We start from the raw sequence: 25,419 nt of genomic DNA, 5'->3' as shown, positions 1-25,419 counted from the left end.
TATTTATATCATAAAATCTGAGTTTACATCGGCGCGTTACGTTCACTAGTTCCAAAAACATCCAGTGATATTGCAGAGAGCCACATCATTTTACAGAAATACTCATCATACATGTCGATGAAAATTCAAGTGTTGGACATGGAAATATAGATATACCTCTCCGTAATGCAACCGCTGTGTCAGATTTAAAAAAAACTTTACGGAAAAAGCTAACCATGCAATAATCTGAGACGGCGCTAAGAAAACAAATAAAATTCCCAGGACCTGACTCATTCCCCTCTCATTCAGCCCCACAACACAGTAGAAGCCTCATTCAAGTTCAGAGTAGAAGCCTTCAAGTAGAAGCCTTCAAGTTCACAGTAGAAGCCTCATTCAAGTTCTAAATACGGTTGACATCTAGTGGAAGCCCTAGGAAGTGCAACTTCATCCATATCCCACTGTGAATTCAATACTGCCTGGGTTGAAAATCGACCAACCTCAGATTTCTCACTTCCTGTTTAGATTTCTTCTCAGGTTTTTGCCTGCCATGTGAGTTCTGTTATACTCACAGACATCATTCAAACAGTTTTAGAAACGTCAGAGTGTTTTCTATCCAATACTAATAATAATATGCATATATTAGCAACTGGGAATGAGGAGCAGGCCATTTACTCTGGGCACCTCTGGGCACCTTTCATCCAAGCTACTCAATACGGCCCCTGCAGCCATAAGAAGTTAAAGAGTTACCATCTCCCGAATTAAACTCTAAAGATCTTTACCTATCACATCCATAAAACAGTCAATGTATTAATCATGACCTCTTATCATATAATCATTCTGAACAGTCGTAACCTGCAAAAACCCCAGCCTTACTCAGTGTAGGAGAAAGCCTTATTTGTGTAGGAGAAATCGCTCCGTTTTGTTCATCACGTTTGGCTAAGAAAAACCCCCGAAAATTCAGTCATTACAACGCCAAACCTTTTTCCAAATTAACTCCATAATATCGACAGAAACATGGCAAACGTTGTTTAGAATCAATCAGCATGGTGTTTTCACATATCTATTCGATGATAAATCATTTGTGGCAGTTGGGTTTCTCCTCGGAAGCAAATGGAAAAATACACGCAGCTGGAGATTACGCAATAATTGCGACGGAGGACACCAAGCGAGCACCTGGTAGATGTAGTGTAAAATGGTCAATCTTCCAATGATATGCCTACAAATACGTCACAATGCTGCAGACACCTTGGGGAAACGACAGAAAGTGTAAGCTCATTCCTGGCGCATTCACAGCTATATAAGGAGACATTGGAACACAGCGCCTTCAAAATCTGGGGCATTTCCTGTTTGAAATTTCATCTTGGTTTCGCCTGTAGCATCAGTTCTGTGGCACTCACAAATAATATCTTTGCAGTTTTGGAAACGTCAGCGTGTTTTCTTTCCAACGCTGTCAATTATATGCATAGTCGAGCATCTTTTCGTGACAAAATATCTTGTTTAAAACGGGAACGTTTTTTTATCCGAAAATTAAAAGAGCGCCCCCTATATCGAAGAAGTTAAGTAATTATTTGAACAATTGTGTACAGACAGATTATTTAACTTATAATTCACTGTATCACAATTCCAGTGGGTCAGAAGTTTACATACACTAAGTTGACTGTGCCTTTAAACAGCTTGGAAAATTCCAGAAAATGATGTCATGGCTTTAGAAGCTTCTGATAGGCTAATTGACATTAGAGTCAATTGGAGGTGTACCTGTGGATGTATTTCAAGGCCTACCTTCAAACTCAGTGCCTCTTTGCTTGACATCATGGGAAAATCAAAAGAAATCAGCCAAGACCTCAGACAAAAAATGGTAGACCTCCACAAGTCATCCTTGGGAGCAATTTCCAAATGCCTGAAGGTACCACGTTCATCTGTACAAACAATAGTACGCAAGTATAAACATCATGGGACCACGCAGCCGTCATACCGCTCAGGAAGGAGACGCGTTCTGTCTCCTAGAGATTAACATACTGTGGTGCAAAAAGTGCAAATCAATCCCAGAACAACAGCAAAGGACCTTGTGAAGATGTTGGAGAAAACAGGTACTAAAGTGTCTATATCCACAGTATAACGAGTCCTATATCGACATAACCTGAAAGGCCGCTCAGCAAGGAAGAAGCCACAGCTCCAAAACCAACATAAAAAAGCCAGACTACGGTTTGCAACTGCACATGGGGACAAAGATCGTAATTTTTGGAGAAATGTCCTTTGGTCTGATGAAACAAAAATAGAACTGTTTGGCCATAATGACCATCATTATGTTTGGAGGAAAAAGGGGATGCTTGCAAGCTGAAGAACACCATCCCAACCTTGATGCACGGGGGTGGCAACATCATGTTGTGTGGGTGCTTTCCTACAGGAGGGACTGGTGCACTTCACAAACTAGATGGCATCATGAGGGAGGAAAATGATGTGATTATTGAAGCAACATCTCAAGACATCAGTCAGGAAGTTAAAGCTTGGTTCCAAATGGGTCTTCCAAATGGACAATGACCCCAAGCATTCTTCCAAAGTTGTGGCAAAATGGCTTCAGGACAACAAAGTTAATGTATTGGAGTGGCCATCACAAAGCCCTGACCTCAATCCCATAGAACATGTGTGGGCAGAACTGAAAGAAGCATGTGTGAACAAGGAGGTCTACAAACCTGACTCGGTTACACCAGCTCTGTCAGGAGGAATGGGCCAAAATTCACCCAAATTATTGTGGGAAGCTTGTGAAAGGCTACCCGAAACGTTTGACCCAAGTTAAACAATTTAAAAGCAATACTACCAAATAGTAATTCAGTGTATGTAAACTTCTGACCCACTGGGAATGTGATGAAAGAAATAACATCTGAAATAAATCATTCTCTACTATTATTCTGACTTTTCACATTCTTAAAATAAAGTGGTGATCCTAACTGACCTAAGGCAGGGAATTTTTACTAGGATTAAATGTCAGGAATTGTGAAAAACTGAGTTTAAATGTATTTGGCTAAGGTGTATGTAAACTTCCAACTTCAACTGTAACTTCATCACCTCATGTGCACCGCACACCAGAGACGCCGATAGATATAGAACGCTATGGACTCACCAGATCCCTTCATCTCCCGTTCTGCTATTTACAAAAAAACACGTGACTGGCTCAATGTGACAGCTGAAATTGAGAGCACAATCTGCTTTATCTCCTCTAACGTATTGCAGAAGTTGACTGAAGGTTATAACTCAAAACTCTACAAATATTCAAATTTAATTGAAAAACTTCAAATTAATAGTTTTGACGGAATTGAAAACCATTGTGTTTTTATTTTCAAATACCCAGGGATACAGGATATACAGTATACCGACCAAGCCTACTCAATAGCCATTTAGTCTCCTGAGTGTGCAATATTTTAACAGGCGCGGATTAGAAAGAAAGCCGATGGCAGTAAATCACCCTTAGAGATAAGTGATTATCTCCCACTTTTCTACCTCTCATTCCATGGAGAGACTTGAGGGTGGTGGAATCTGGAAACTTCAGGTAAAGGTTTTCCCAAAAGCATGTCAGCCATTTAGGCAGATTCTAAGTGTAAACATCTTTCCACCTCTTGAGTCGTGTAGATGAGCAGTGGGAACAGTTTGCTTCACACTCATGCCCTGACAGTTGTCATGACGTTGGCCTGGGGGTAGGTTTATGACAGTCATAAATACCTCTTCCCCCCTTTTTCCTCTCTCTACCCTACTGATATTACATTTGCAAACCCCTTGGTTAACATAGAGATTCTGGGAACATCAGAAGGTGGGGGGAAATGTACTATATTCTGGTAATCCGACCAATTGAACATATGCAGTGGTAATGTCAGTTCGATTGTCATCTGAGACATTCTCATCAATGATAAGATGACATAAACTCTACAGTGGAAAGTCTACACATCAGAGTTATCGGATTCACATGGAATTGTTGTTCAATTTAAATGTTTGAATATGAAATTATTCGTGATGGGATGAAATGTGATTTTAGCTTCTAAAATGTGAGAATTGGGTTTTCACGAGTGAATTAGGCCCGACTCAGTGGCCCGCCCACGTGAAGAGACAGGTTGTAAACTATGTAACACACCTCGTTTCTCCCTTCCTATATAAAGCATGTGAGGACGACGGTCCGATGTCAGAATGGTTCAGATAATAACTACAGAACGAAGCCAACATCAGCGTGAGCTTTGGTTGTGAATGGTATGAACTTTGAACTCTTATTCACTACAGAAGTGATACCTCCTAGCCGTTGAGTTAGCAACAGCAGCTGCAAACTAGGGTTAGAAAGGAACTAACAGAGTATCCCGTCTATCACACAACAACGTTACTACAACGTATCCAATTGACCACCAGAGACTTTCTTCAAAGGACAAAGGACTCGGTTTGGCAACACGGCCTTCCATCTACCACCAACCTACCGAAGCGCAGCTCAGAGTAAATATTTATTGCATTTTCCTTTTCCAAATGGGCGGTAATTTAGAATGCATAAAATACTGTATTTACGATAGCACAGCTTCGCCCTTTGTTCCTCAGTCTTCCCGCTCTTTCACTCAAACCCAGCCCCTTTTCTTTTGTGTAACAAGCTGTCATATCTGTTCCGCCCGCTAGGGACGTTTTCCTTTATGACGTCATTTGTAATCAAGTTATGATTAATTATGTGTATGTGTAATTCTGTGTGATTAGTTAGGTATTTAGTAAATAAATAATTAAACCCAATTTTGTATTGCTGATTCAACTTGTTAGCCAGGGTTCGTGAAGATAACCAAGAATTTACAACTTTCAGATGAGACTGAATTAAGGTGACGATTAAGATGAACTGCTATTTATGTAAAATATTACTAGGTCTTTAAGAGTTTATTCGGAAGATAACAGCTCTATAAATATTATTTTGTGGTGCCCCGACTCTCTAGTTAATTACATTTACATAACTTATTTTATAGAATAGAATGTCATATCACTTAATCTGGCATAGCCAAAGACAGTGCATTGATGTCACCATTTTAGAACGTGCATCGTTCTACCTTATCTTTTCAACAGTAAGCAAATTGTTTGTTTTAAACAAATGTTGTCCTGTATTGTCCCATTTACTGCCTTTCCCATGTTTGTGGTAGCACATTTTTTACCTTCACAACAATAAATAATCGTGACTGTTTTTGACCACCTGGTGTTCCAGCACTAGGCCTAGTGTAGGGCCTATGTCCGAGGGACATGGAAAATTATAGAATGACGGAAACAAGATAAAGGGTGAATTGGATGATGTTTGAAAAAGCTGTGGTAAATGTTAGACAACTGTCTGCCAATTCTGTACTCTAAGAATTGAGTGAATATACTGGAAAGCTTCTCAAAGCTAGTGATTAATCGTGAAAGCTCTGTGCCTTGGTTAATAACTCACTGCCAGACAGAGGGTATCCGGTTGTGGAAGTTATTTATTTGCCAGTAGAACATTCTCAGTTCTCACATTCGTTGTCTGAATTCATTAATTAATCTGTCTCTCTGTCATTTGAGCTAACCTTGTAACGGTTTTCGTCTGGTGAAGGAGAAGAGGACCAAGGTGCAGCGTGTTAAGTGTTCATTTTAATAAACAAAATAAACTGAACACTGAAATGACAAAAATAATAAAGAGCGAGAACGAAAACGAAACAGTTCTGTAAGGAATACGCACAAAACAGAAAGCAATCACCCACAACCAAAATGGGGAAAACAGGCTACCTAAGAATGATTCTCAATCAGAGACAACGATTGACAGCTGCCTCTGATTGAGAACCATACCAGGCCAAACACAGAAATACAACATAGAAAAAAGAACATAGACTACCCACCCCAACTCACGCCCTGACCAAACTAACACAAAGACATAAAAAAGGAACTAATGTGACAAACCTATTGGAAAAAAAACAACTTTTTTTTGTTACTACTGGGCCTTCACTAAACTGTCTTGCGTTTCATCATAAGTGAGGGAGGGAGCACCCAACTTGAGTACTCCCCTACCCTGCTCTCCTTTTCATTCTCTAGTCATCTCTCAGTGTGTGTGTGTGTGTGTGTGTGTGTGTGTGTGTGTGTGTGTGTGTGTTATTGGGAGGACAAATTCAATCAGGACCGTAGAGCAGCTCAGCTCAATGGCTGCTAATTGTTGTTCTTAAATCTATTCAATTGATTTAAGAACTTAAATTGTCAGTCTCTATTTTCATGGGTTATTCATCAGTAATGTGAGGACACCTCTCACAATGTGGGGGTAGGCATAGAATTAGGAATTAGAATACTAGAATGGACATGAACCTTCTTATGATCGGATAAATGTCAGCCATTTTGGTCATGGAGTTGGCATGTCTTTGTCCCAGCAGAACTGGCCTACCTTTGTCCCGGCTTGCATGATGGCAACCAGGTTACACTTAAAAGGAGAATCAGGCAGATCACTACCTTCCAAGGGCTCAACTTGTGTTTGTTTACTCCTCCACTCTCTCCATTCTCTTGTAGAGCTTGTACCACCAGCTTGAATAAAACCTGTTAACGCATCATAAAATGTATGCAGGCCTACAGCATGTTCTAACATCAAACTGTTAACATCTTCCTGTACTGCTGTACGCATCATCACAATGTGTTCTAAATGCAAATCCTATTGGATGATTTAACGACATGAGTTGTAATTCTGACATTGCCATTTAGCCTTGTGTGTGTGTGTGTGTGTGTGTGTGTGTGTGTGTGTGTGTGTGTGTGTGTGTGTGCGTGTGCGTGTGCGTGTGTGTGTGTGTGTGTGTGCGTGTGTCTGAGTGGTTTTATTTGGGGTGACTGTATTTGACCCCAGCTCTAATGCTGACTCAATGATGTGTTGGGCCAAGCCCTCATTGTCATTGTCTACACTACCTGTTACTCCATGCACAGCCATGACCTTGTTCTCCTCTCCTCCACTCTGACTCACTGCCTGACTGCAGCCATGACCTTGTTCTCCTCTCCTCCACTCTGACTCACTGCCTGACTGCAGCCATGACCTTGTTCTCCTCTCCTCCACTCTGACTCACTGCCTGACTGCAGCCATGACCTTGTTCTCCTCTCCTCCACTCTACCTCACTGCCTGAATGCAGCCATGACCTTGTTCTCCTCTCCTCCACTCTACCTCACTGCCTACCTGACTGCAGCCCTGACCTTGTTCTCCTCTTCTCCACTCTACCTCACTACCTGACTGCAGCCATGACCTTGTTCTCCTCTTCTCCACTCTACCTCACTACCTGACTGCAGCCATGACCTTGTTCTCCTCCACTCTACCTCACTACCTGACTGCAGCCATGACCTTGTTCTCCTCTCCACTACTCTGACTCACTGCCTGACAACGTCTCTGTTGCCTCTTTTCTTCTCATAATTTCTTCCATAATTTCCTTTGTATAGCCTTTCTTTCTTTTGTTCTGTCTCCTCACATTACACATTAGTTCTGTTTAGTTTTTGTACTAACAACACTCTCTTCTGCACAGATCTCATTTGTCTGCATTCCTCAACCGTAAGGTCTTTAGATCTAGTTTTGTCCTGCGTGAGTGTTAATTGACATGCTAATTGATTCATGGAGTTTGCCCACATCTACGTGGTGTGTTTATCCCATTGCTCATGTTTGTACTGTAGCTTTGTGTCTCTATCTCTGTAGTCTCTTGCTTCCTCCAGACCAGACTGTGGAGAGGAGAGGACTACAACCCAGGGAATATGCAGGTTCTTTGGGGAAGATCGAGGCCATGTCAACTCTGGGTGGATGGGTGGGGGATTTTGGCTCATCAAGTGGCCAGTGTGCAATGTTTGAGTTGATTGCCAAGCAAACTGGAAGGTTTTGATTTACCATTACAGCGTCTTCGTTCAGAGCAGCTTGTCACAATTAATGGCGTCAGGAGGGAGAGAAACAAACAGAAAGCGTGCTTCAAAGGGCCAGCATAGCATATCCTTTTCATGAGTTCATTGCTGCCCTGCCTGATGGGTTCTCAGGGTTTCCATCCATATAGGGACTTAATATCAATTTTAGTTCTGCTTCCTCTGTCTTTGTAATCTCCTGTCTTTAGTAGGCTTAGGCTATTCTCTGAGAGAGTCCTCATAATATGTTAGTTGTCATAACAATCATCAATTGATTGTTTGGGCCTCTTTCCCTTAGTCATCTTGTTCATTTGATTCCAGGACTACTACCATGCATGAAGGCTTCAGTGTTTCCCCTAGTCTTTTTCCTTGGTCGGGCAAATTCAGGGCTGTAAACTCCAAAACATTCCATTCAAACCAATAGAAACCACATAATTTAGGAGGGCGGCAACAGAGCTAGGTTTAGTCTCTTCCTACGTTAAGGAACAGAGGATAATCAAAAACTAGAAAAAAATTGGTGAGGTGCAGAATGCAGTAAAATATCAACTGTAAGTAAGGCATAACAACATAGGCCTAGGAATGAAGAGCATGGCTTTGTTTTGAGTGAGATTTGAAATATAAAGTAGCTTACTTCTCCTAGAATAGAACAGTGAACAGATTGTGTCTTTATAGAGAGGCAGTGGATTGAACTGAGACAATGGATGCGTCCGCAAATCCCTATATAGTGCCCCTATGGGTCCTGGTCAAAAGTAGTGCACTACATAGGGCAGAGGGTGCCATTTGGGACATAGTGAGCAGCTTGTCAGTGGCTCCAGTCCGGTCCAGAGGGCTGCCTCATTGTTTTTAAAGGTTCTCTCCCTCCCTGGTGGAACAGCATGTCTTGTTTTGTTTTAACGCCCTGTTCCCATTTTCTTACCTCCAGTTTTTTCAGATTCCATTTCATAGTTGTATTATTTGTTTTGATTGCGGGCCTTCATCTACAGTGCGTTCTGAGCCAGGGACTCCAAGTTGCCTGCCACACTCCCGTTGTGTCCCAAATGTCACCCTATTTCTTATATAGTGCAGGGCCCATAGGGCTCTTGTCAATGAAAGTAGTGCACTATAAATGGGAGACAACCTAGCCGGCCACACTCTCCTGGCTGTAGTATAGGTGTCCCAGGCAGAAGCCATCTGTCTCACTCCTCTCCTGTGGGGGTGGAGTAGGGTGGTGGGCACAGCACTAAATGCTAAATGCTGTTCTGTAAAACAAACATGGATGGAGTCTAGTGTCCCCGTGTGCTTTGACAGGCCTAGACCCAGAGGCTGAAAACAACAGACACACTGCCTTGATGTTTGCTTGGACTAGGGGGATGTCCCAAATGTCACCATTTCCCTATATAGGGCTCTGGTCAAAAGTAGTGCACTATATAGGGAATTGAATTGGGTCCTATTTCAGAGGCAGTCCCAGAGGCACACTGACTGTCTTGCTGATTGCTTGTTGTAGTTGCCTAGCTATGTATGTAGGAATGGTGGCACTGTGTGGCAGGTACAGTATGTGGGGCATGCTGCTAGCCTAGCGGAGTGTAGTGGCCCAGTCTCAGTCAGTCTGAGACGTGTGTCATGCCTGTGCCTGGATCAACATGCTTGTCACACATGCCAAGCATGTCAGTGTATTCACTCTCCTACTACTGCTGCACAGAAAAAGCTGTATTTTTGGATGAGTTTCTTTTTATTATTACCCTCCTGTCCTCCTGTCTGTGTTGACTGATGTATTCCCATGTTACAGTAGCTTGTGTTTGCATGGCTATGTATAGCTCCTGCTCGTGTGTGTCGTGTGTGTGTGTGTGTGTGTGTGTGTGTGTGTGTGTGTGTGTGTGTGTGTGTGTGTGCGTGCGTGCGCGCAACGTTGTTATGTTAGGTAGGCCAGTAGAAGCACATGGTGTTCCGGGTGAGTTGGTCCCAGGGATAGTCAGAGTGCAGGAGCAGCTGTTGTCCCGGCTCAGTGTTCTGAGTGGAGTGGAGACTGGCTGCATAGCATACACTGACCCTGACACTCAACCACACCAATACACACAGAGGATACTGTGACAGCACGGCACGCTGACGCTAAACAAACAAAGCACAACACAACTCAATGCGGTGCAATACACACACAACTATTCGGCCATGGAAACCCCTCACCAGCTAGGCTTCCTATATGATTCACATATCTTCTACCTAAACAAAATCCCTGAATCATACACACATTCTCAGATTGCTCACACACTCACCCCCAGTTTTTATAGTGGAAAGAGTGTGTGTGCGTGCGTGTACGTGTACTAGGGCTGACACCATTTAGTCGACTGGTTGATTGTTTGGTCAATAGGCTGTTGGTCGACTGAGATTTCTTTCGTCAAGCAGTAGCAAAAAATAAATAAATCACGGTGAATCGCGGCTACTTTGAAGAATCTCAAATATATTTTGAATTAAAACTTTTTGGGTTAGTACATGATTACAGATGTGTTATTTTATAGTTTTGATGTCTTCACTATTATTCTATAATGTAGAAAATAGTAAAAATAAAGAAAAACCATTGAATGAGTAGGTGTGTCCAAACCTTTGACTGGTACAGTATATCTACAGAAACAAGACAGATCCTGCTTCTGTTGCCTGTTTGAGTGTTTGTTTAATAGCCTACTGATTCCGTGAGCACCAAGCCTCACGCAACCACATGTCGGATAAACGATTTCACAAATTCGGCTGTTTTTAATCTTTGCTATGCTGTAATAAAGACTTCACACTTTTTTTCCGTTAGATGAGCCTCTGGTATTATTTATAATTAATTTAGTGTTTACACTGTTCCAAATTGTCAGAAATTATATTTATAATAATAATAACCCTCCTTTTTCCTTGATCTCCTTCTGGTTATTGTTATTATTATGATCATCATTATAATAATTTTTAATGTCATTATCATTAGTAGCCTTAGTATAGCAGTCTTGCATTACCACCATCAATCTCTAGGCCTAAGACCGCATCTTTTTTAGTCTTAATACGTAACTTACTTAGGCCTATATTTCAATACCTACAGTTGGAAGTCAGAAGTTTACATACACCTTAGCCAAATACATTTAAACTCAGTTTTTAACAGTTCCTGACATTTAATCCTAGTAAAAATTCCCTGTCTTAGGTCAGTTAGGATCACCACTTTATTTTAAGAATGTGAAATGTCAATAATAAGTAGAGAGAATGATTTATTTCAGCTTTTATTCCTTTCATCACATTCCCAGTGGGTCAGACGTTTACATACACTCAATAAGTATTTGGTAGCATTGCCTTTAAATTGTTTAACTTGGGTCAAACGTTTCGGGTAGCCTTCCACAAGCTTCCCACAATAAGTTGGGTGAATTTTGGCCCATTCCTCCTGACAGAACTGGTGTAACTGAGTCAGGTTTGTAGGCCTCCTTGCTCGAACATGCTTTTTCAGTTCTGCCCACAAATTTTCTATAGGATTGAGGTAGGGCTTTGTGATGGCCACTCCAATACCTTGACTTTGTTGTCCTGAAGCCATTTTGCCACAACTTTGGAAGTATGCTTGGGGTCATTGTCCATTTGCGACCAAGCTTTAACTTCCTGACTGATATCTTGAGATGTTGCTTCAATATATTTACATGAATTTACTTCCTCATGATGCCATCTAGTTTGTGAAGTGCACCAGTCCCTCCTGCAGCAAAGCACCCCCTCAATATGATGCTGCCACCCCCGTTCTTCACGGTTGGGATGGTGTTCTTCGGCTTGCAAGCCTCCCCCCTTTTCCTCCAAACATAACGATGATTATTATGGCCAAACAGTTCTATTTTTGTTTCATCAGACCAGAGGACATTGCTACAAAAAGTACTATCTTTGTCCGCATGTGCAGTGGCAAACCGTATTCTGGCTTTTTTATGGTGGTTTTGGAGCAGTGGCTTCTTCCTTGCTGAGCGGCCTTTCAGGTTATGTCGATATAGGACTCGTTTTACTGTAGATACTTTTGTACCTGTTTCCTCCAGCATCTTCACGGGGTCCTTTGCTGTTGTTCTGGGATTGATTTGCACTTTTTGCACCACAGTATGTTCGTCTCTAGGAGACAGAACGCGTCTCCTTCCTGAGCGGTATGACGGCTGCTTGGTCCCATGGTGTTTATACTTGCATACTATTGTTTGTACAGATGAATGTGGTACCTTCAGGTGTTTGGACATTTCTGGAGTCCTACAATTTTTTTTCTGAGATCTTGGCTGATTTCTTTTGATTTTCCCATGATGTCAAGCAAAGAGGCAAGTGTTTGATGGTAGGCCTTGAAAGACATCCACAGGTACACCTCCAATTGACTCAAATTATGTCATTTAGCCTATCAGAAGCTTCAGAAGCCAGGTCGCAATTGTAAATGAGAACTTGTTCTCAACTTGCCTACCTGGTTAAATAAAGGTGAAATAATTTTTTTTATAAAGCCATGACATCATTTTCTGGAATTTTCCAAGCTGTTTAAGGGCACAGTCAACTTAGTGTATGTAAAGTTCTGACTGGAATTGTGATACAGTGAATTATAAGTGAAATAATCTGTCTGTAAACAATTGTTGGAAAAATGACTTGTGTCATGCACAAAGTAGATGTCCTAACTGTCTTGCCAAAACTATAGTTTGTTAACAAGACATTTGTGGAGTGGTTGAAAAACACATTTTAATGACTTCAACTATATATAGGCCACTGTATCAATCAATAATTTATTTGTTCAACGTCATCACATAACATAAGAGTCATTCATGATTTGAAATGCAATCAAGCATTTTAGCTTTAAAATAAAATAACAAGGAGACCATTGAAATATTAGCGTAAACAGGAAATAGGCCTAAAACGTTCATATTCAGAAATGTTAATCACAATTGGATGTGACTGTTTTTAGTCTTTTCTGTAATAAAGGCTGTACAACAAAAAAACGTATTTAGTGTTGTTTTATAATTTATTTAGTGTTGTTTACATTGTTCCAAACAGTCAGAAAAATTATATTGTTATCTGTACAGTGCCTATTTGGCACACATAATATGCAGGCAGAGCTTGCTCCTTGCCTTCTTTTTGTTGATCTCTTAGTATTTTCCATAACTAGTCACATTTTTCCCACACATTTGACTTCCCCTTTACCTCCTGAGCAACCAGTAAACATTCCCCCATTTCAAGTTTATTTGTCACGTCATCTGCATCCATTTTGTTCTCACGTGTTACGGTGTTCAGAGTTTGTTATAACCAATATATTGATTTGATTATGATATGCTATACAGTGCATTCGGGAAAGTATTCAGATCCCTTGACTTTTTACATATTTTGTTACATTGAAGCCTTATACTAAAATGGATCCTACAATTACATATTTTTTCATCAATCTATACACAATACCCCATAATGACCAAGCAAAAAAAGTTTTTAGAAATGTTGGCAGATTTATAAAGAAACAAAACAGAAACAACTTATTTACATAAGAATTCAGACCCTTGGCCCTCCCGAGTGGCGCAGCGGTCTAAGGCACTGCGTCACAGTGCTAGAGGCCTCCCTACAGATCAGGGTTCAATCCCGTTCTGTGTCGCAGCCGGCAGCGACCAGGAGACCCATGAGGCGGCTCACAATTGGCCCAGCGTCATCCGGGTTAGGGGAGGGTTTGGCCGGCTGGGATGTCCTTGTCCCATTGCGCTCTAGCGACTCCTTGTGGCCAGCTGTACAGTGTTTCCTCCGACACATTGGTGCTGCTGGTTTCTGGATTAAGCAAGCAGTGTGTCAAGAAGCAGTGCAGCGGGGTCCTGTTTCTGAGGATGCATGGCTCTCGACCTGAGTCCGTACGGGCGTTGCAGTGATGGGACAAGACTGTAACTGGATATCACAAAATGTGGTAAAAAAAAAGTGTAACTTTTGTTTTTAAATGGTAAAAAAGTATTCAGACCCTTTGTTGTGAAACTCAACAATTGAGCTCAGGTGTATACTGTTTCCATTCATCAACCTTGAGGTGTTTGACAGTGCATTTCAGGGCAAAAACCAAGCCATGAGATCGAAGGAATTGTCCATATGGCTCCGAGACAGATCTGGGGAAGGGTATCAAAAAATGTCTGCAGCATTGAAGGTCTCCAAGAAGACTGTGGCCTCCATCATTCTTAAATGGAAGCGTTTTGAACCACAAAGACTTTTCCTAGAGCTGGTTGCCTGGCCAAACTGAGCAATCGGGGGAGAAGGGCCTTGGTCAGGGAGGTGACCAAGAACCCGATGGTCGCTCTGACATATCTTCAGAGTTCCTCTGTGGAGTTGGGAGAACCTCTGTGGAGATGGACAACCATCTCTGCAGCACTCCACCAACCAGTCCTTTGTGGTAGAGTGGCCAGACGGAAGCCACTCCTCAGTAAAAAGCACATGACATGACGCTTAGAGTTTGCCAAAAGGCACCTAAAGGACTATCAGAATATTTGAAACAAAATTATCTGGTCTGATGAAACCAAGATTGAACTCTGTAGCCTGAATGCCATGCCTCACGTCTGGAGGAAACCTGAAGCATGGTGGTGGCAGCATCATGCTGTGGGAATGTTTTTCAGCAGCAGGGACTGGGAGACTAGGCAGGATTTGAGGTAAATATGAACGGAGCAAAGTACAGAGAGATCCGTGATGAAAACCTGCTCCAGAGTGCTCAGGACCTCAGTCTAGGGCAAGAGTTCACCTTCCAACAGGACAACGACCCTAAGCACACAGCCAATATAACACGAGTGACTTAGGGACAGGTCTCTGAATGTCCTTGAGTGGCCCAGCCAGAGCCCGGACTTGAACCTGATCGAACATCTCTGGAGAGACCTGAAAATAGCTGTGCAGCGATGCTCCCTGTCCAACCTGACAGAGTTTGAGAGGATCTGCAGAGAAGAATGGGAGAAACTCCCCAAATACAGGTGTACCAAAGAAGACTTGATGCTGCAATCGTTGCAAAGGATGCTTCAACAAAGTACTGAGTAAAGGGTCTGAATACTTATGTAAGTGTGATATTTCAGTTTGTAAATTGTGTCTAGATTTATGAGAAAAAGAATGTGTGAGATCCATTTTAGAATAAGGTTGTAACCTAACAAAGTGTGGAAAAGAGAAGGGGTCTGATATTTTCTGAATGCACTGTATGTTGCAGCTTCAGCAACACAGTTGGATATCACACAATACACACTGTTGGTGTTCTGTGGTGGTCATTGCAGAAGGGTTTAGAGAGAGCCAAAGGGTTCTAGTCACAGTCACTCGCTGTATTGTTTTTTTTAACACAGCGCAGGTAGGTCTGAGTCGGGCCCGGCACATTCAAATCAATTGCGTTCTGAGTCCCTCTAGTCATTTGTGTGTTTATTATTTCATCAAACAGTTTGCTTAAAGCATCAGACAATCTCAGTGCATTTCATTGATTTGATTAAAACACATAGGATGTGTCTATACATGGAAAAATAAACATTTTAAAATTAGACCAATTGATTGGTCGAAAGAACAGACGACTCTTGGTTGACCAAGATTTGTTTTTGTCTGGGACAGCCCTAGTATGGGGGTGTGTGTGTGTGCGCGCACGTATACATGTGATCCCTGAAATTACAGGGGAGGCAAGGGAGCAGGGAGAGCCTATATTCCCTCTTAGCCAGGATAGCGTAGCTGTGGTTTCCCTCTCATATTCAAGCACCAGCCAGTAGGCCGCTTTTATTAGCTTACTCCACACACATTGGTAGGTGGAAATATAGATCTCCCAAATATAACTTTAAATTGCGTTAAGAAAACTCAGACCTTACACTGAATGTTTTGAATGGCATTCATGAAGGCTAGTGCAAGATTTACAACGAGGTGTGCCCCCAACAATTCAATATAGACGACAGGGTTGTAAAAGTTCATTTGAACTTAATGTTTAAATGTATACAGTATGTGGGTATCAATTACTCATTTGTGTTATTATGTTTAGAGACATTTGACTCTGGTCTTTCTTGGTTGGAATATATTTTGCTCATGATTCTAGGGATTGGACTAACCTGTAATTTAAGATGTATTTCAAGTTCAAATTAATTTCTCTCAAGTTGTAGGCTAGTGATTCATTCAGAGTTTGCTGCCTGTGGTGCTTCTAAATGTTACAGTAGGCATGTATTGCTCAATTTCTTAAATGGTTAGATTAGCTAGTTATTGCAAACATCCAGCACGAGGTGTTAGGCCTATCTAGTAGGAAGTAGGCCTACTGTATAAGCCTTGTCCGAGCCAGAATAGTCCATAGGGCAGGAGGCGCCTACCGGTATCTCCTGTTTCTGTAGCGGGGTGCAGCTTGATGTATAAGTACAACCCCTAGACAGACTAGCTTCCTATCTACTATAAATCAAATTAGCTTACTAGGCTTGTATCATGCAGCTTCTACTTTCCAAGCAAAGGAAAACAAAAAGTAGAGGAACACAATACTGCTGAATCATGTTAGGCTTCATTGCCTCTTTTCCGTCCATTGAAGCAGCTGATTCCCACTGTTTTAAAAAATAAATATGTATTTAACCTTTATTTAACTAGGCAAGTCAGTTCAGAACAAATTCTTATTAACAATGACGACCTACACCGGCCAAACCCGGACGACGCTGGGCCAATTGTGCACCACTCTATGGGACTCCCAATCTCGGCCAGTTGTGATACAGCCTGCCATAATAATGTGCTCACTGCTCATCCTCTCTCCCCATTGGCTTTCTGCGCCTTTACTCAATCACAGCATCTGAACTAGCCAGCCCCCATGAAAAACCCACATTTTACATGTTACAGCAAGCTGAAAATAACTCCCAACATGCATAGACATGAAAGGGCCTTTTAAAAACAGTAAAAAAAAAAAACATCAAATTGCTTTTTATTTCATCTCCTTCCAGAAAGTTTTTTTCCTTTATAACGCTTTGACTTTATATGGCAAGGTGCTCTAACAATTAGCAGCAGTGACAGTGAGGACGTCCTGTGGTGAAAAGGGAGGCTGAATGTCTGTTGCTGTGTGTTGCGGAGTGTGTTGCTCATTAGGAGTGAACACACATTGAGGGGTTCCAGACTCAGACACATTTCCCTGATAAACCCCATCATAAAGCTAAAAGCCCATCCGTTGTTACACTGTTGAAATACCACCTTAATATCACAAACACACGACATGACTAGTTGTTCCAGAAAGAAGTCCGGTCAGCCCATTCCCATGGGAAGAGTAACATGAGAGGGAAGTGACGTGATATAGTAGGTTTCATAATGTAGGCCTACCTCGTCAAGGCAGTTTGGTTTCTATGGTTTGGAAGGGGCTGTTGTTTCTGAATAAAAGCATGAAAGAGGAATAAAAAAAAAAGTTGAATAAAAGTTGAAAAGAAGCCCTTGTTGTTCTCCTTTTTGACTGAGGTTCAGTCCTGATTACAGTTTATCTTTTTATGACTGTTCTCAGCATGGATCTCTCCTGTAACTATGTCTATATCTAAGTAACTGTGTCTCTCCCCTTCCCCCTGTCTATAGGTGTGTGCAGTAACGAGGTGCTGGTCCCAGAGAGGGTGAGTGCTGTGCTGGGGAAGAACATTACTCTGGGCTGCAGGGTGGAGGTGGGCACCAACCTCAGCCTCACCCAGAGCTCCTGGGAGCGTCGCCTGCCCTCAGGCACTATCACCCTGGCCGTCTTCAACCCCCAGTTTGGCATCTCCATCTCCCCAGACTACACCAGACGCCTGTCCTTCCTGAACCCTTCCGTGCACGATGCCACAATCGTCCTGGAAGGCGTGGGATTTCAGGACATCGGGTCTTACACGTGTAAAGTGGCGACGTTCCCACTGGGCAACACGCAGGCATCCACCACCGTCAATATACTAGGTATGTGGAACTCTTAGACCGCTTCAGACCTGGTCAATTGACCTTATTCCCTTTATAGTGCACTACTATTGACCAGGACCTGCATTGGGCTCTAGTCAAAAGTAGTGCACTATAGATGAAATAGGGTGCCATTTTGGATGCTACACCAATGGGCCCAGGTCAAAAGCAGTGCTCTAAATGGGGAATAGGCTGTCATTTGGGATACAGACACTCGGCGTCCGCCATAAAGAAACAGTTACTTTTTGTACTGTAGAAGCATATAGCACCAGCTCCATTTTACCTGGATTTCCTTTCTCAGAAAATGTTCTCATTGTCCCCATGAATTATAGGAGGTCAGTTCAGACTTGATAAATATTCATACAGCTAGCCTTATTACTGTAGGAGCCAAATGCCACATAGATTTACTGACTTAATATAAACAAATCCACACGTAAAGGTTCCAACTCGTATGGACACATTATAAAGTAGCACCTTACTGAGAGTGAACTTTAAGGATTGTTGTGCGGTCAGCATGTGTTTCCACCCCTATAATGGTTGATTGGATTGTGGACGGTGATGAAAGCTGCAGCCAGCCAGGCTTCATGTGTATCTCTCCTGAGGCTGAGTCCCAAATAGCACCTTATGCCCTATGTAGTGCACTACTTTTGACTGGTGAAAGTAGTGCACAATATAGGGAATAGGGTGCCATTTGACACTCGGCCTCAGGCAGGCTCTGATGACTAATGAGGGCTACATTAAGTGCTGCTGTGACAGGATGCTGCCTGCCTCGACTCAGTGTCTGGGCCTCCACAGCCTTCCATTAGCCCACATTTACCTTTAGTCTTTCTGTCTCCCAAATGGCATGGTCTTCTCTAGTGCACTGCTTTTGACCAGGGGCCATGGGGAATAGTGTAATTTGGGACGTAACCTTGGCTTCCACCTGCCTTCCTTTACTCTGTGTTGTTTATTGGGGGTGTTTTATTTCTTACCACTGTGAGTGGATACACTCCTCTTCTGAGAATAATCACTGATATAAAAACAAAAAGCTCATAGCTTCCCTTTCAACAACGGTTGTAAGAATGTAATAGTCTGTGACAGATTTGAATCTTATAAGAGGAGTGCAGTGTACATTCAGGTAATGAAACCCCCCCACCCCCCATTCTCTATTTCTCGTTCTGTCTCTCTCTCCCACCCCCTTCCTCCTAACCTTACAAAAGGCAAAGGGTTACATTTTAATGGTAGGAGGAGCTTTGCTACTTTAGCCTCAAGCCCCCACCTGTAAACAATGGCAAAGGAATAATACACCAGCACCGAAACTCTGAGAATTAGAATGACCTTTTGTTTGGGATTGTTATTGCTGACAAGGAAGTGAGAAACATTATGCAGTTTTCTAAGAGACTGAGTTTCTGCTAAGACTTAAAAGAGAAAACAAGACAACACTTAAAAAAGCTGCATTAATGAAGATGTCAAGTGATGATACTAGACCTGACATTGCGGCAAACTCCACAGTCTGGCCCAGTCCCACTTTAACTTTCTGAGTTATTGTATCATCAAACCATAAGCGGTCTTCTGCTCAGGCACAGATCTCTCTGTATGACTCACTGATAGCCATGTTTTACTGTCCATGACATGCATTTGATGTGGAGCAATAACATCTTCTCTTTTCAGCTGAGTCATAAAAACTAAAAAGAACATAACCTCGCAGCAGTGCAGTGACATGGCAAGACTTATTCAATTGTTGAGGGTCAAATTAAATTTTTATGTTTTATTGTTAGAAGTTGTTTCATTAGATAATCAAAATATCCATTCTCTATGATTTACTTGATCATCCAATGAGCCCCATAAATGCAGAGATTGGTGATAATTGTAATTATTTTTAAGTGTACTGATTGATATGTCAAAACTGTGGAGATACTGCATGGTTTGACCACTGGCCTTACAGTTGAACTGTAGTCCTGGTTGGCTGGCTTTGTCAGCCTTTACTATTCAGTTCAACCAAAAATAATTTGCAGCATTTTCATTTAATTTCTGCATTTCCTGCACTAATTTGACATAATTTCCACACTTCCATGTAGGGCTCCACGATATGGGCAAACAATCTAGTCCTTAATTTTCAGTGAACTGTTGAAATCATGAAAATAGAATGATTATTCTAATTCTATAGTTATAATATAGTAGTGGGCACTTTGAATAGTGTTGTTTGACATGATAATGAACATTTATTAGCTAGCTAAACAACTAACAAGCGATTAACATTAGTGGCTAACAGGATTTCGGCCCAACTTGCGTAGAAAATACAATCTAGCTGTTTGCATATGTAAGAAACACAAACGAATAGTGTAATTATATAATGCTAGTGGATTTATATTAAGAAGCAAAGTGAAAACTGCATCGTTTTCTTCAACTTTGTTGCATGTGCTGCATTGACCATTCAGACTGAATGCAAGTATCTGTCTCGTGTTCCAGGAACAACAAATGCGCTCCTTGAGTGACGGGGCGGCAGTGTGGAAAGTGAGTGTGGAAAGCGGCATGGAGAGAGAGTGGAGAGAGATGACTCAAGAAGCGAAGTAAACTATAAAAATCTATGTTATACACTGTATCACATTTAACAAAGCAAAACATTCAAATACCGTTATAGAAGGTAAAGTAAAAACCCAAAATGGATCATGAATCAATACCAGTTGTCAGGCTGGTAGGTGTAACTGGTGTAGAAAGTCAGGCGCAGGAGAGCAGAGATGAGTGAAACAACGCACTTTACTCGACAGCACAAAGTAAACCATTTACAAAGTGCTAAAAGAACGGTTACCACAAAAACATGGGTGATAAACAGCACCCGGTACAAACCAGCCGGAACATACCGACCGGAACAAAATAACAATCACACACAAAGACATGGGGGAAACAGAGGGTTAAATACATGACCAGTAATTGGGAAATGAAAACCAGGTGTGTGGAAAAACGAGACAAAACAAATGGAAAAATGACAAATGGATCGGCGATGGCTAGAAGACCGGTGACGTCGACCGCCGAACACCACCCGAACGAGGAGAGGCATCAACTTCGGCCGAAGTCGTGACACCAGTATATCGTAAAATAAGGTATACCGCCCAGCCCTACGCGTTCATGGGAGCATAGCGGAACTGGGTAGTGCGTGGGTGAGACAGGGCCAACACGGCTCCTAATGCCCACTCTCTGCCTGTCTGAAGGAAAATCATTACCCTCTGCACTCAACAAGATAGATCTGAACCACCCCCTCCTGACAGCCTCTCCAAATTAGCACGTACCCCTGATTTGGTTACACTGGCGGGAAGGGGATAAGGGGGTGGGCTATGGGCTATGGGGTGCCATGATGCCCCCTTAACACAACAGAGCTACTGTGCTCGGTCAGTCAGTGGGATGGGGAGGGGGAGTGTTAATTAGATGAGGGTGTGGGGCACAATGTGAGCAGGTTGATTGAGATGGCTGCATGATGCCTGGGCATAGGAAACAGGTATATTTTTAGAAGAGGGAGTCTCTGGGGTGTCGTTCCACTGTGAGGAGGGGTACGGCAGATGTCTGGGGGCGATGGCCTTGTCTGGAGGATCTGTATGTGTGCCCCACATGCCACACTGTCACTGTGAAATGAAGTCCAGCAGCTGTTAGTGCCGTGCCCTCTGCAAGGAGAGAAGGAGACCATGAACAGAGAGAAAGAGAGGGGGAAGGAGAAATGGACATGGCAAAGCGAGAGAGCAGGGTAGGGGAGATTCAGTAGCCTGACAACTGACACTAAATGTTTCTGCTGCTCTGTCATTCGCTACAAACTTTAGTCTGAGACTACCGTCATTGAAGTTGTTTGTGTTGACAAGGGGCAGGAGGGGCGTTGTACAAAATAAAGTTGTCTCTAACCAATCGGAGTATCAAAGCCAATGCCAAATTTTCAAACCACTGCTTTACCCACGTGTGTTCTGGCTCTGGCCCAACCCATTGGTTTCTGGACCAATCAGACTGTCCCAAACGTGTTTGCGTTCGGTGAAAGGTCGGGGAGGTACTCAGATCCAGACTCCTTGCAGAGAACAAACTAACATCATTGGGTGTGGCGTAGCGGTTGGCCGGAGCAAGGAATCTGGGTAGCCAGGCAAGAGATTCAGATGAGTAATGATGGAAAAGAAAGGCAGCCTGACAGCTCCTTGAATCATAGATCTTAACACTAGAGCCAATTTGTGAAGTGGAGTAGTGCTTTCTAGCCTCTCTCCCTCTCCTGAACCTGTGGAATTGTGCTAATGAAATTCCACAAAATACACAACATGCACAGCATCAGATTAGCAAAAAAATGGAACTGCACATTATCCAAACAGGTTGACTCATGAAAGCCTTTAGCCTAGCGTATTTACTTCACACAAAGTTGCCATAAATTCAAAGCACACGCATAATTGGCATTGCAGGACTGCAGACGCGAACGCAGTTAATAAACCCTATAGGAAACGCCTACAGTATATCCTATAAAATAATTTGTGTCTCTTTGAGCAGTCATTGTGACTCTTCAGACAGTCACAAATTTAGTAGGCCTAGGCACAATTCACTACATAGGCATCTCTGTCACAGACATGTAGCCTGTTAACAATTCAGAGGCACGAGGGAAATTTCTATCTTCTCCTGTCCTAGAGCCTAGGCTATTTTCCTATCCAGTCCCAATCCTACGGAGAAATCCGGACTCCTGTCTCGCATGAAAATTCATAACTTTATTCTGTAGGTTGCATTATCAAAGCACTTCTTTCTCCTATGCATGTCAAAATACCGCTATAATGTTTCCCCCTCTTCTCTGCGCAGTCTCGTACTTGCTAGCCAAGTGAGCGCTTCGGTAGAGAATGTGTTATCAACAAACGATATGAGAGTAGATATCGATATTTTAGAACAAGAGTTGGTCCCTGTTAAGATATGTACCTTGATATTGAAAATATTTCCACTCTTCATCTCCTCGTTATTCATGAGCTGATCTGCTATCTGTATAATCATCAACTAGATTTTGCCAAATATAGGAGATATTCCGTCATTCGTTAAAAGGAGGTTATCTAGCAGGTTTAGCAACTTTGGTCATTTAACTTTTTTTGACTACTGTCACAAAGTTTGTATGATTCAACAACGCTATACTCTGGGTGTGCTCTGTGAAATGCGCTGAATTAATTGAGGAACATGATAAGGCTCTGAATTTATGGACGGCCTGTTTTGCAATTCACAACAATGTCATTGCTGATCAAAGATAGTTACTAAATATCAGTTTCATTTGCTCTTATTTGAGGAGAACCTTGGCATAGTGACCATATCTTGGTTTTAAACCCTTTAAATGGGCACTTCTGATTTTTGCGGTATTTCTTTGCGGTATTTCCTTGGACTCTCGGGATAAATATGACTTATTTTTATCTTTAGTATTATGTCTGTCGGTGCACTAGAACAGTGAGAGTAGTGGTCTGTGAAACAGGTAGAGTGTTATGTTACAGCGGTCACTGTCCGTTCACATGGATCTGTTTATGCTTCTCTATTGAGAGAAATCTGTGTCACGACTGATGTCTCAACCCACAGTAACTCAGCATCCTCACAGGAAGCCGGTGTAACATAACCCTAGCTCTAAAGCACTGAATAGCAGCACACATTAACAGCAACCCAACCCACACAATGAAACACAGACACACACAACAGCACGGAGTATTATGTCTGACATTGCTCTGTGTTAAACTGTTTTTCTAAGTCATTATGAACCGTATTAGCAAGCCATGAGTAGTAGGAGCAGTTTGAAAGTACAGCATTTACAACACAAAATCCATTGTTTTGGTTTAGGAGGAAGGGAATATAATTCAAACAGCTTCATGGAGATGCTCCAAAAGTCACTCTAATATAAATGTCTTGGTCGATGCTGCACAGTAATTTTCCTTTCATATACACAGAAACATGTCTCACAGACGTCTCCATCTCCAGCAAAATAACAATAAAAAGAGTTGAGTTCCCTTCAAAGTGCTCCTATAGTATCAGATTGCTTGGCTCATCAATTTTTAATAGATATCTGTGAAATGCAGGAAATCAATCTACTGTGTCTGGCAGCAGAGTGTATGAGTGTCCCATGGCCACTTCCTCCTCTCTGTCCATATCCCCGTCCATGTTTTATGATGCACATTATTTATTCATCTTCCATATACAAAATATCAATACTCATTTTGTAATCTATTCTATTTTGTCATCTCTCCGAGAGACCCTTTTCCTCTTTCTCCCACTCCATCTCTCTCTCTTTCTCTCTCTCTCAATGTTTTTGTCTGTATGTACAGTATATTTTCTATGCCGCTAAGTGAATTGCCTCATTGGGAACATTATAGTTTTATAATCTTATCTCTCTCTCCCCTAGTGGAGCCCAAGGTCTACGTCTCCGCCGGATCTACGGCCCTGGTGGATGGTGGTAATGAATCAGTGGCGGCCACCTGCATAGCAGAGCGCGGCCGGCCTGCAGCCGAGGTGTCCTGGGAGACTGAGCTGTTTGGCCGCTCTGAGGTCCAGACGCAGGATGAGCCCAACGGCACCTCCACCACGCAGGTACAAACAGAACAGAGCTACTGCTTTGACATTACACCACAGTACCGTGTTTCAAACGGCAACTTATTCCCTACATAGTGCACTACTTTTGACGAAGGCCAGTTTTTGTCAGTTTTGCCCTGGTCAAAAGTAGTGCAAAATATAAAGGGAATAGGGTGCCATTTGGGACACAGGCATGGTCTCACACACAATCAACCTCCTCATGGGGTGTATGTACAGTACCAGTCAAAGGTTTGGACAAACCTACTCTTTCCAGAGTTGTTGCTACATTGTAGAATAATAGTGAAGACATCATAACTATGAAATAACACTTATGGAATCACTTAGTAATCAAAAAAGTGTTAAGATTATTCAAAGTAGCAACCCTTTGCCTTGATGACAGCTTTGCACACTCTTGACATTCTCTCAACCAGATTCACAAGGTAGTCATCTGGAATACATTTCAATTAACAGGTGTGCCTTGTGAAAAGTTACTTAATGCGTTTGAGCCAATCAGTTGTGTTGTGACTAGGGCTGTGACGGTCGCGAAATTCTCAGTCGGTGATTGTTAAGCAAATAACTGTCGGCCTCACGGTAATTGAGCGTTAATTAACATAAACACATTTAGCTTCTCCTGGCTTCCACGCCTACAAGCCATTTTTAAGTCTAATAAATCCATGTAGTATAGCATACACCTTCACAATAAATCCATTATTTATGTTAGACAGGTCTAAAGAAGCATGATATGAAGAAAATGTAGTCTATTTCAGAAGAAAAGAATAGCATACTCTGAGTTGTCCTTATGTTAGGTCCTGATGTGGCTATGCCAAATGGCTGTGGGCTACACTAGTTCATTTAGCAGACAAGATTTGCTTATAATTCCGTGGCATTATTTTATAGTATGAAGAATACAATTGTGATTTGAGGGAGTGTGCTCTATTCTGTGTTAAGCCGTTAACAAAGGTACTCCTATATGCTTAATTTAGAGTTATTCATGTAACTTTAGTTATTCTACGAAGGTTGGGCTATATGTGTAGATTTTTTATACATTGTAAAGCTGCATGATGAGACCAATGGTGATTTGAAAAACGTTGCTTGAAAGGCATGAGCTCTACTTTGTTTTTTTGAGCAGGCTGTACACACTCCAATAGTTTCTCATTCATAATTTGACAAACACTTGATAATGCCTCGAATTTCACGGCAGCATCCCCTTTGTTGCCGTAATGCACCCTAAAATAATTCATG

At 42.1% G+C, this 25,419-nt stretch overlaps 1 protein-coding gene across 1 annotated transcript in view; it reads left to right on the top strand.

Moving 5' to 3' along the window:
* Positions 1-25,419, top strand: part of LOC139386184 (nectin cell adhesion molecule 3a) — a 72,931-nt gene that overhangs the window by 22,615 nt on the left and 24,897 nt on the right. Inside the window, exons 2-3 of the mRNA XM_071131655.1 lie at positions 17,314-17,661; positions 24,011-24,195. Of these exons, the coding sequence (XP_070987756.1) occupies positions 17,314-17,661; positions 24,011-24,195 (533 nt within the window). The remainder of the gene's footprint in view (positions 1-17,313; positions 17,662-24,010; positions 24,196-25,419) is intronic.

Source organism: Oncorhynchus clarkii, chromosome 27, assembly GCF_045791955.1.
Source record: "Oncorhynchus clarkii lewisi isolate Uvic-CL-2024 chromosome 27, UVic_Ocla_1.0, whole genome shotgun sequence".
Lineage (NCBI taxonomy): Eukaryota > Metazoa > Chordata > Actinopteri > Salmoniformes > Salmonidae > Oncorhynchus > Oncorhynchus clarkii.
The sequence above is the reverse complement of the archived record's forward strand: the minus strand, read 5'-3'. Positions and strand labels throughout refer to the sequence as shown.